General features: G+C 55.4%; 2 protein-coding genes across 2 annotated transcripts in view; both read right to left on the bottom strand.

The window, feature by feature from the left end:
- TIMM50 (translocase of inner mitochondrial membrane 50) overlaps positions 1-2,972 on the bottom strand; it is a 4,438-nt gene extending 1,466 nt beyond the window's left edge. The window contains exons 1-8 of the mRNA XM_015850764.2: positions 2,791-2,972; positions 2,566-2,707; positions 2,396-2,427; positions 1,247-1,268; positions 918-976; positions 451-570; positions 249-353; positions 56-154 (exon numbers count right to left, since the gene is read on the bottom strand). Coding sequence (XP_015706250.1) covers positions 56-154; positions 249-353; positions 451-570; positions 918-976; positions 1,247-1,268; positions 2,396-2,427; positions 2,566-2,707; positions 2,791-2,946 — 735 coding nt within the window. The 5' untranslated portion in view covers positions 2,947-2,972. The remainder of the gene's footprint in view (positions 1-55; positions 155-248; positions 354-450; positions 571-917; positions 977-1,246; positions 1,269-2,395; positions 2,428-2,565; positions 2,708-2,790) is intronic.
- A 312-nt stretch (positions 2,973-3,284) lies between these two features.
- Positions 3,285-11,298, bottom strand: SUPT5H (SPT5 homolog, DSIF elongation factor subunit). The gene is made up of 29 exons (XM_032441744.1): positions 11,287-11,298; positions 10,934-11,111; positions 10,788-10,853; positions 10,134-10,145; positions 9,943-10,012; positions 9,777-9,845; positions 9,618-9,683; positions 9,442-9,472; positions 9,286-9,354; positions 8,942-9,193; positions 8,778-8,867; positions 8,631-8,701; positions 8,405-8,510; positions 8,065-8,158; positions 7,853-7,989; positions 7,577-7,732; positions 7,325-7,471; positions 6,904-7,050; positions 6,561-6,686; positions 6,351-6,435; positions 6,136-6,240; positions 5,938-6,040; positions 5,702-5,829; positions 5,411-5,516; positions 5,055-5,213; positions 4,697-4,865; positions 4,421-4,624; positions 4,244-4,339; positions 3,285-3,515 (listed from the first exon to the last, which is right to left on the bottom strand). Exons 1-29 carry the CDS (start codon positions 11,296-11,298, stop codon positions 3,372-3,374), a joined length of 3,198 nt encoding a protein of 1,065 aa, XP_032297635.1. The 3' UTR covers positions 3,285-3,371.
- Between the last annotated feature and the right edge of the window lie 207 nt (positions 11,299-11,505).

The raw sequence follows: 11,505 nt of genomic DNA, 5'->3' as shown, positions 1-11,505 counted from the left end.
GGGGGTTGTGGGGAGGGCACCGACGTGTCCCTCTCATCCTTCTCCCCATCCCAACCTTGACGTGGTGGCCGTCCATATAACGGGTGGCGTCGCGGAAGAGGCGATAGGAGATGAAGCCGTGAGGGTCAATGCTGTCGATGAGGGGGAAGGCGGTCTGGGGGTAGAAAGATGAGTAGGTTAAAGGGGTTGAAAGGGGTCAAATCGAGCTTGTTTATGGGATACAAAGCCATCCCAAGGGCTGCACCCACCATGCCAGTCTCGGAGGTGAAGATAACTATCTCATAGAGAGGTGCAAGCTGCTGTAACAGGCTGTCAATGCCCGGGCGTTTCTTAAAGCGCCAACCTGTGATGAGCTGAAGAAGAGAAGGGAGATAAAAAGAGCATCAAATAGGGCATCATATAGGGCATAGAGGAACGTATGGTCTATACAATCTATAGGCTGACACTCACCGACCATTCAGGATGCAGCAGGACGTCGGTCAGCTCGATGACCAGGGTGTAGGGAGGTTGGTAGTAGGGCTCACGGAGAGGGTCGGGGAGCAGCTTGGCACTGGTGGGCTCAATTATCATCTGGGTTGAGAAGGAATAAGGGGGGTAAAGCAGCTGCAATGGGGCTTAAAAAGGGATGGAAGGATCCACTAGGGGCTTAAAGAGGGATGGGATTCCCATTAGGGCTTATAAAGGGATGAGAGATCCCACTAGGGCTTAATAAGGGATGGAAGTCCCATTAGGGCTTAAAAGGGGTGAGAGCCCCCACTAGGGCTTATAAAGAGATGGGAGGCCCCAGTAGGGTTTAAAAGGGGTGAGAGCCCCCATTAGGACTTAAGATGGGGATCTTAAAGTGCTACTTGTGACCTCAGCAAGGTTTCCTATAGAACAACCCCCTATATAAGCTAAAAGAGAAAGGCCTCACGCACCTGCCTGTAGTCCTTGAAGTATTTATACGTCCTACGGAGCTGCTGGATGCCCACAGGGTCTGTGGAAGCAAATAGGGGTAAATGCAACATGGGGTCTCTTCCTTCCTCCCCCTTTACACCCATAGAAACCAAATGGCAACAGATAGAAGAAGGACCCCTCTTACTCCCATAGGAATCAATAGGTGGAAGGAGAAGCCCTGCTGAGATAACAATATGGTGCTAAAGGCATCATAAAAGGCCACTGTAATGCATTAAAGAGCCCAAAGGATACGACGGGATCCCCCATCCCATACAAAGGGCTGCCCCCCTCCCCTCCATTTGTTACTCACCACCATCAAACTCATCTGGGATCTGCAAAGGAAAGAAAGGAAAGCAAATGCAGGACAGCAAGACTGAGACAACAAGGGAAGAACAGAGAAGGGCAGCAAAACCCCATAAGGGGGGGGGGCAATTCACAGGTAGGTGAGGGGCTTTTCCAGTGCTTAAAGGGCTTCCTTCCATCCTTAGATGGTCCTGATTGATGTTCTCACCCCTTGGGCTGATTGTTTTGTCACCTCTTGGCTCTTTTGATGTGTCTCTTTATCCGGATGAAGGGGGTAATTCACAGCTTTTCCCCCCCCCAACTCCCACCCCTGCTGGGCTGCACATCAAACCCTGACAGCTCTGCTCAGCCAGACCCTAAGAGGATTTTTGGGGGGTGGGGGTAGGGGGTGGAAGGGCGTTAAGGGTGGGGAACATGGGTGGGGGGGGGAAGCGGTGGTAGGGGGGGGTGGCAATGGGGGGCTGTTGGGACTATGAGGGAGTGATGGGAGGGGGGATTATGAGAGGGGTTTGGGGGGCATGGGGGGGTGATGGAAGTGGGGTGGGACTATGAGGGGGTGTTGGGACTATGGGGGTGTGATGGGGGTATGGAGAGGTTGATGGGGGGGGGGTGGCCCATGGCTATGAGGGGAAGGGGGACAGGGGATGGGGGGGGAATGGGAAGGGGTTGAAGCTATGGGGGGGTTGATGGGAGGGGTTGGACTATGGGGGCTGGTGATGGGAGGGGGATGATTTTAGGGGCTGGGCCTATGGGGGGGTGGATGGCACTATGGGGGGGGAGATATGGGGGGCAGATGGGGAAAAGGGGTTGACATAGCGGGAGGGGCTTATGGGATGGGGGACTATGGGGGGGGGACTGGACTAGGGGTGGTGGGCCTTTTATGGGGGTTTGGAGAGGGCAGTGATGGGCTATTGGGGGGGGTGATGGGTTGGGGGGGTGTTGGGAGGGGTGTGGGCCTATGGAGGAGGTGATGGAAGGAGGATGGGGGGGGGTGGGTCTATAGGGGGGGGTGTTGGGAGGGGACGGGTCTATGGGGAACCCCAATGAAACAGGCACGTGACAGAGAACAGCGGGGACACCCGGGGGGGTCCCGAATCGCACCCGGTTGTTCCCGAGCACCGGAGATGAGGACACGCAGCGCTCGAGCCTCACTCACCTTGGCTCCGTGTTCATCCACCGCGTTACTGCCTGGAGGGGGACGGGAAGGGAAGGAAAAGGGGATGAATGTGAGGCCGGTGGGGGGGGAGGAAGGATAACGGGATAACGGGGTAACGGGATATCGGGGTAACGGGATAACGGGAGCCACGTCCCGGTCCGGGCTGTTACCGAAGATGTAGATGATGGTGAGGCCGGTCCCGGCTCCCAGCAGCCCCGCTACCCTCAATGCGACCCGCCGAACCGCCGCCACGCGCTGCTTCCTCGGCTCCTCCTCCTCCCCAGCGCCGGGGTCGGGCCGCGCCGCGCTGCCCTATGAGGGGGGGGGACGGTCAAGGCCGCAGGCTCCGCCGTGAGCACCGGGCCTACAAGGCCGCACCGCCACACACCGCGTACCGACTGCTGCTGCCGCAGCCGCTCCTGCAGCACCGCCTCCGTAGCGGTGGGGCCGGTTCCGGTGCTGCTAATGGAGCGGGTCGGTGCGGCCAGGGCCCGGTAGGCCGCCAAAGCGATGCGGGCCCCACGCGAGGCCGCCGCCGCCGCCGCCGCCATCTTGCCGCAGCGCCCCGGCTCTGAGGGAGGGAGAGCCGCGTTTCCCGGCATGCAGCGCGCTGAGCGCTGATTGGCTGAAAGCGCCGCGCTTCCCAGCGTGCAGTGCAGCGTGCCATCCCACTCGCCACACCTCCCGGTATGCCCCGCGCTCGACGCTGATTGGCTGGAGGTGCCTACAATCCCCATCATCCCCCGCGCCATCCCGGAAGCAGGCCGCGGGCTTCTCCTACGGCCAGTTTTCCCAGCATGCACCGCGGTCGGCGCTGATTGGCTGGAGGTGCCTACAATCCCCATCATCCCTCGCGCCCACCCGGAAGCACGTGGCGCGCCTCCCATTGGAGACAGGGATGGCGACAGAGCGCAGAGCTTTATTGGGGGCGGCCATCTTGGATTTAAAGGGGAACCGAAGGGGATCCGGGCGGCGTTCAGGCCTCGAGCAGTTTGCCGAGGAAACGGAGATTGAGGATCTTGAGCTGCTCATCCAGATCCATCCGAACGATCCCGTCCTCACCGTCGATGCTGAGCAGGATCCCGGTAGCTTCACGGTCTTCACCCAGGATCACCTTCACCTGTAGGGGGGGGATAGGACAGCAGTGACTCTATGGGGGCTATGGGGGATATAGGGCAGCAGTGACACAATGGGGGGGATATAGGGCAGCAGTGACATAATGGGGGCTATGGGGGGTATAGGGCAGCAGTGACATAATGGGGGCTATGGGGGATATAGGGCAGCAGTGACCCTATGGGGGCTGGGGGGGATAGAGGACAGCAGTGACACAATGGGGGCTGGGGGGGATATAGGGCAGCAGTGACCCTATGGGGGCTGGGGGGGGATATAGGGCAGCAGTGACACAATGGGGGCGGGGAAGGATATTGGACAGCAGTGACCCTATGTGGGCTGGGGGGGATATAGGACAGCAGTGACCCTATGGGGGCTATGGGGGATATAGGGCAGCAGTGACCCTATGGGGGCTATGGGGGATAGAGGGCAGCAGTGACACAATGGGGGCTGGGGGGGATATAGGACAGCAGTGACCCTATGGGGGCTATGGGGGATATAGGGCAGCAGTGACACAATGGGGGCTGGGGGGGATATAGGGCAGCAGTGACCCAATAGAGGCTGGGGGGGGGAGATGGGGGGAGAGGCAAGGATGAGCAAGGGTAATTCTACCAGTCCCTCCTTACAGTGTGGGGTGGGGGGCAGGGAGAGTGAAGGGGGCTGAGGGGCTAAGTGGGGCTCTGGGGTAGGGCAGGAGAGGTTGGGGGGCTGGGAGGGGGGGCCTAGTGATGACTGTACCTTGTTGCTCTTGGTGGGGGTAACAGGCTCCAAGTGCTCACTGGAGATGCTCACCACTTTCTCACTGTCCTTCAGGTACACGGAGCACATTCCTCCCTGCCATTGGGACAGCAATGAGTCCAGTTAAGTTAATAGGACTGTGAAGTGCTCTAAGTGCTATAGGATCACAGGGCTCACCGTGACGCTGCGGATGACACCAGTCTGTCCCACTGCCTGGCTATCCAAGTAGGTGTCCCTGACCTTCACCTGGATGTCGGTGGTGACCCAGTCGCTGGAGCTCTGTTCGATGCCTGAACCAGGAGTGTGGGGGTTGTAACCCCCTGGAGATGGTGCCCCAGGTGTCATAGGGCTGTAACCCACAGGGCTGGGGCTGGGGCTCGCCTGGAGGAGAGAGGAAGAAGCATAAGAAGCAATAGAAGGCTATGGGGGATAAGGGAGAGGAGGTGGGGTTACCTGGTAGGCCATTGGTGATGGTGTTGGGTGGTAGCTGGCTGGTGAATGGGTGTTCTGATAGCCCACAGGGCTGGGGGCCACTTGGTGGTAGCTTTGGGGGCTGGGGCTGGGCTGGTAGGAGCCTTGTGGTGATGGCACGGCGTAGGGTGAGAACTGGTCAGTGTTGTACCTGCCAGGGTGAGAGGGATATGCCATGGTGAGAGGGATATGCTATAGGGATGCTGCATTGCACCATAGGAGACCACAGGGAATGTTATATCAACCCAGAGCCATGGTTTGGGATCCCAGCTATGGCTCCACACAGCTGTGGTTCCCCTATAGAGTTCCAGGGTCAGCATAGAACAGAATGAATGCTTACATGGCTGGTGTGCCAGGGGTCTGGGGGTTGTATGGCTGGGTGACCTGCGGTGATGAAGGGTCGGGGTAACCGGGGGTCTGTGGGTTGGGGGTCCCACCGTAGCCTTGAGGTGAAGGTGTGGGCTCGTCATCAAAGCCATATTCAAAGTCCTCATCGGCTCTGTGGAAGGAAAACAAAGATCATCATCACAAACCAGGGGCAGTTCAGTGACTGGGGCTGGTTCAGAATCACCGGAGCCACATCAATGACCAGAGATCCCAAATATATCACAGTTGTGATGCTGTTGGGCCCATTGCAGAGTAACCACAAGCCATGGGGTGGGTCAGAAGGTTCCCCACCCTCACCACAGCACCTACCTGGAAGGTGTATTGGGGTTATTGGGGTCCCAAGCACCGCTCTGAGCAGGAGTACGGCTGCCATCATGAAGTGGAGTCTGTGAGCCATAGTGTGGTGTACGGCTGCCTGCAAAGCCCCACAAAGGCTGTATCAGAACCCCTCTGTGTCCACACCAAGCCCTGTCCCCTCCTCACCCTCCAACCCCCCTTCATCCACCCCTTCCCTTTCAAATCAATCAGGATCCATTTAACCTCTGTCCCTTCCATGTCCCCATCAGCCCCATCTTCTCCCCCCCCCCTATTCCCACTCACCATCATGCAGGGGTGTCTGAGAGCCATACATGGGAGTACGGGAGCCAGAGCCATACATGGGGGTCTGGGACCCATACATAGGGGTACGTCCATAGGTTGATGTCATCCCACCCGGGCGCCGTGAACCCCTGGCAGCATCAAGGACATAAAGAAACCCTTAAGAACCAGCCCTAAAGAGGGAGCAGCACAGTTCCCTATGTATATATATCCCCTTTATATCCCCCCTATATACTCACACAGTGGTGAGACGCTGGCGATCCACTGAGATGGTCTGGCAGGTTGAATGCAGCTCCACCCGGGCTGTGGACTCCGTTGCATCCTTCACCACTCCAATATAACCTATGAGACTCAACAGTAGTTTGATGAGGCAAATTGGGGTAATCCACAGCTTCTTATTCCCCTGACACCCACCCCCCCAAATAAAATACACCCACCTTTATAAGGTCCTTGGGAGATACGAACTGTCTGCCCTATCAGGTCATTGTCCCTTCGCCCTCGCCCGCGGCTCATGCCACCCCCACCAAAGCCACCACGTTGGCCTGAAGGATGAGGAAGGGAGATGAGAACAGGGCTCAGGTTGAGTAGGGCATCCTTATGGACGTTCTCTTTAGCCTTAGGGATAATATACAATCCCATATAGTGCTTTTACCTGCCCCACTGGGATGCATTGGGCTGCTGATCCGTGGGCTCATAGGAGCAAAGCTGCCCACTGTGAAGTTGGTGACGTCCCTTGGCTGTGAAAGGGAAAGAAAAGAGTGTTGGAGAGCAGTAATAACAAAGGCATAGGGTCACAAACCCCCCTTATTGAGCCCATATGGGCCCCCCCCCCCCTTATTGAGCCCATATGGGCCCCCCCCACCTTGGAACCACCAGCCAGGACAAGGTGTCGGGTCTTGCAGACAAACATGCCACCGTTTTCCACCAGCTTCTTGCAATGCAGGAAGGCAAAACCCCTGAAGAGGTGCCTGATTTCTCCTTCACGACCCTATAAAAGAGACAGAGATAAGCCCTAAGGGGAGGGCAACAGGACCTTAACCAACAACAGGACTCAGACCCAGCCAGAAAGGCATCAGCAATGAATCCAGAGCCATTATGGCTGAGCTGGACCAGCTCAGGGCCCTTATGGCAGCTCAGGAATCCCTATAGTGATCAAAAAGGATCCGTCTTACCCCAATATTACCCCATAACCCCATAGTTCCTACCGAGTGGGGCCCATCTATGACTTTAACGATGTCTTTGACGTGGATGTTGTTCTGTTCTGAGTCCAGGGCGACAGCAAAGCGGTTGTCCTTCTTCCTGGTGACAGCCTGATGCCGGACAGTCACCACCTTGCCATACATATTCAATACCTGTAGCCAACAGGAACAAGAAGAAGCTGGGGGGGTTAATGGCCAAAACAGCCCTTCAAGGCAGCAGGGAATGCAAGGATGCAAAACAAGGTGTGTGTGTGTGTGTTGGGAGGTGTTTCTGGTATGAGACTGTGCATGGAAACCACCTCTTAAGTCTTCACCCATTGGAAAGACAGCAGAAAACACAAGAGAAAGAGCAGAAAACGCAACAGAAAGGGCAGAAAACACAAGACAAACAGCTCCTACCTGTATTCAAAGGGCAAATGGGGCTCACCTGGAAGGTCTCCCTCTCCAGCCGTACAATAACACCCACTGTCTGGGGGTCCAGCTGTACCAGTTCACCCCATTCATGCTGCCCCCCTACATCCACTCCTGATGCCGTCTCTGAGCAGAGCTGCAGGTCCCGGGGCAGAACCTTGAGCTGGTGGTGGGGCAGGAAGATGAAATGAGATGCAGCTTCTTTGGTTTCTTTCCCTCTCCCCTTCCTACCAGCATTAAACTGCGGCATCCCACCCCTCCAACTCACCTCGTGCATGGTGAGGTCCGAGAAGAGGATGACAAAGTTCTCCTCCACTCGAACAATGAGGCCTGTGTCACCTTCAAAGCGACCTGCAATCACCTTCACGTGGTCACCCATCTTAAAGTATTTCCTCAGCTCCTGAGCTGGGAACTCCAGCATGTCCTATGAGAGAGGAGAACTCTATCATGTCCTATAGGCACTGGTTGGGGAGGCATGATAGGCTTTACAAGGCTCCAGCAGCCACACAAAGCATTGGGCATTGCTCCCTGGGTGCTCTGCTACCTTTAAGTCCTCGTGTTTGGGCATGATGGTGATCTTGTTGCCATCCACGCTGAGGATCTTGCCCTGTAGGTTGATCAATTCACCCTCACACACCTCCACGTTGTCACCAGGTTGGAAGTTGTGCTCACGCTCCTTCCCTACGGGGAGGTGAGAATAGAGACAGATGATGACACGTGGCTAATGGTGATGTGCATGAAGAGGCACCTACATACCTGTGCTCTCTGTCACCACCTCCAGGTCAATGCCTTCAGGTTGGTCTTCAAACTTCTCCAGCTCCGATAAGGTGGGTTTCACCCCCTCTGTTATCTATTAAGAAAGGAGTTGGGTTGGCCACAACATCCCCATTCCTCTCCAGAACTCACCTACTTGTTTCTAAGCTATTCCAATGCCAAGCAGTGAGCCATCTCTAGCAGAGAACAGGGACCTTATGGCCTCCCACCACCCTGTTAACCACAGGTACCTCAGCATTTGGGTCTTGCCATAAGAAGGGAAGCAGTTTTCAAGGTAAGGAGATGGATTTAAGCTGGATTCTAAGCAGAGTCCCAAGCTCACCACTGCTGACATGGCGAAGCTCTTGAAGAGGAAACCTTTGCGGCTGTACCGGTTGCCTTCAAAGATGAGAAAGTCTCCATCCGAAGCCACATCACCTCCCAGAGACCTAAAGCAAGATAAAGGTACAACCAAATCACCCCCTCATAAAGGACAGCTCATTAGAGAGCTTCATTATCAGGCACAGGGGGGAGTTTGATGCAGCCTGATGTACTGATCCACCACATACCGAATCTTCTCAGCATCAAAAAGCCTTTGAGGGGGTCTCTTGAACTTCTTCCTCTTGGCAAACCAGTCTTTCTATAGGGTGGGAAGAAGCACTATAAGCAAATGACCCCCCCAATACAACAGCGTAACACGAGAGCTCTTCGCTTACCAAACTCATCCGGGCTTTGATACGGTCAAAGTCAATACGGGGGATCATCTTTAAGGAAATCTGGTTCTGGCTGGGCTCTACATAATCCACCTGCCCATAGGGTGACAGTGAGCCAGGTATCCTCACCTCCCCACCATGGGGTCCCTTGTCCCCTCCTGCCTCACCTGGGCAATGTCATCCTTGTAGATGCCCCTCTTCAGACGCACCCAAGACTTAGGCTTGAGGTTGGTCACCTCCTTCACTACCTTGAGCACGTCTGTCATCTCTTTGATTGGGACCATCTGTTGGTTCCAATAGCCCATCCGTAGGTTTCCTACCCCCTCAATTGCCTGCTTGACGTGTGTCTGCTTATAGGCCTCCACGTAGATGTATCCTTTGACGTGCTCAGGGGCCACCACTGACTTTATCTGCAGGGGCTGGAGGACAAGGGGGCAACATCAGGGGCACATCAGGACTGGGGTGGGTTGGAGGGGGGGGGGTGGAGGTGATACAGCCCCCTCAGCCTCACCGTGTCAGTGAACTGATATGCAATGAACTTCCTCATCAGGGCAATAGCTGTAGCACGCTCCTCTCCGATCTATAGGGGGAAAACAGGTTGCTTTAGGGTTGAGAATATACCCCCTAAATGCTGATTAGGACTCTATAGATCCTCTTAAGCACCTACCTTGCATTTCACTGTCCACAGATTGGGATCCCTATGTAAAAAAAGCATTTACATGGTGGTCTGCCTTGGCTAAAGCTGCCAAATCCCACCTGGCTGGGCAGCTCAGCTTAACACAGACCTGACTATCTCAATTCCCTCCCCTAAAATCAATGTGTTTTCTACTCTGTGATACTCACTTGACTCCAGGCAGGAGCTGCTGCTGTGTGATGTCATCCGAGAGCTCATCAGAGCCACCATAGACCCTGGGATAATAGAATTGAGGGTTAAAGCAGAATAGGGTGAACCCTTAACGTGGGATAAGACAGAGTGAAAGGGAGAGATGTGACCCAACTCACGTCTCCCCCACTGAAGACTTGGCGTATTTCTTCATGTAATACTCGCCCAGCTCTTCTTCACGCTGGTCCCTGTAAGTGGAAGAGAAGGAGAGGGTAGAACAGAGAGCACCAGCACAACTCCCAAGGCAGAAAGGAAGGGGTGGCATCCAGACAGAGCTGGCATCACCTCCAGAGGTTCTGCAGCCGTCGAGCACCAGAGCGATCCTCATCCAACACCACGTTGTCAATGTTGGAAGCTATAATGAAGAGGAGGGTCGAATGTGGCTCACAGCAGCATAAGGGACGTGGTTGGGCTTGGCTGGCCCCAAAGGGTGGCATTGGTTGCCCCCCTCCCCAGGGGGGCTGACTTAAACTTACCTTCAATCTCTTCTGCTCGGGAACAAGGAGGTGGCGGTGGAGGGCAGACAGTATGGAGCAAATAATAGCGGCATAAACCACCCATGGGTGAGGGGGAAACAAAGGGGAAGGAACAAAATTAAGACGGTAGCACAGGAGGGAAAGGAAAACACAAGAAAGGTCGGAAAGGAAAAGTAAAAAAGCAAAGCAAAAAACCAGGCGGGCGTGAATGAGATGCGTTAAGCAGACAGACAAAGGGTGGACAGAAAGACAGACGCTGGGATGAGGGAGATCAGGAGCCACACAGTCCCATTCCCACCCTATAAGTGTGGGGCTTAGGGAGATAAAAACAGGCTCAGAGGTGGGGAAAGAGCAACAGCAGCCACCCAGTGTTTGAACCCAGAAGAGCTGCACCAAAAGCGATCCACCAGCACAGCACTGCAACCCAGAATGCTGCACCTCTCCCGTAAGAGCTCTGCTTCTTTTGGCCTCAAGGCAAGGACCAAAGCCTGAGGGATGGGGGATCTGGAAGCCCCATAGAGCATCATTGAAGCCGGAGAGCCCCCCCAAAGCAGCTCTGTTTCCATCCTCTTTTGGCCTCAAGGCAAGGATCAAAGCCTCAAAGCCCCATAGAGCATCATTGAAGCTGGAGAGCCCCCAAAGCAGCCTCCTCACCTTTCTCCAGGATGTCTTCAGCTCCATCTTCCCACTGATCTTCGTCCTCGTATTCATCATCCACATCTTGGGGGAGATCACAGCGGTGAGAGCAATATCCAGAGCCAATGGAGGCCCCCTCCAGCCCCGCTTCACCCCCAGCTCACCAGCTTCATCTAGGATGAAACCACCATGCCGTGGTTTCTTAGCAGGCCGGTCGTCATCTTCCTCCTCCTCTTCCTCGTCGTATTCCTCCTCTTCCTCCTCCTCCACCTCTTCCTTCTCGCTGCCCGCTGCACTGGCACGCTCCTCTTCGGCCTGCACAGCGGTGAAGGGGGGGGATGATGAGGGGTGGGGGGAAAGGCCAGGCAGGGGGGGAAGAAAGGAAAACAAGGGGGAAGGAAGGAAGGAAGGGAAGGGGGGGAAGGAAGGCCATAGAAACAAGCACGGGATTCTTTATGTTGTCGGAAACAGCAAAGAATGAGACACGGCCAGAAATAGCGCATTTGTTCCCTCTCACCCGCACCCCCATGCTTTCGGTGTAGCAGAACAGACGATAAAGTACGGATATAAAACCTTCTGGGTTATCGATAAAATAAAGGTATATAAAGGGGATGGCGACATCCCTAAGGCAACGAGTGAGCAATAAATAAAGGCAACATCGATGTTGGGGAGTAATGGAGTACGCGGTCCGGGGACAGGGACACGGGGTGGGACACACAACAGGGAACCTCCCACA

The sequence above is a fragment of the Coturnix japonica genome, unplaced genomic scaffold (assembly GCF_001577835.2).
Source record: "Coturnix japonica isolate 7356 unplaced genomic scaffold, Coturnix japonica 2.1 chrUnrandom527, whole genome shotgun sequence".
Classification (NCBI taxonomy): domain Eukaryota; kingdom Metazoa; phylum Chordata; class Aves; order Galliformes; family Phasianidae; genus Coturnix; species Coturnix japonica.
Note: the sequence above shows the minus strand (reverse complement) of the source record. Positions and strands in the feature narration are given on the sequence as shown.

Excerpts from the sequence above, each read along its gene's own strand:
- SUPT5H (XM_032441744.1), bottom strand. Across the intron at positions 10,854-10,933 it reads TTTCATCCTAGATGAAGCTG|ATGTGGATGATGAATACGAG; the intron begins GTGAGCTGGGGG and ends ATCTCCCCCAAG. Across the intron at positions 7,051-7,324 it reads TGGAGAGGGAGACCTTCCAG|GTATTGAATATGTATGGCAA; the intron begins GTGAGCCCCATT and ends TGTTGGCTACAG.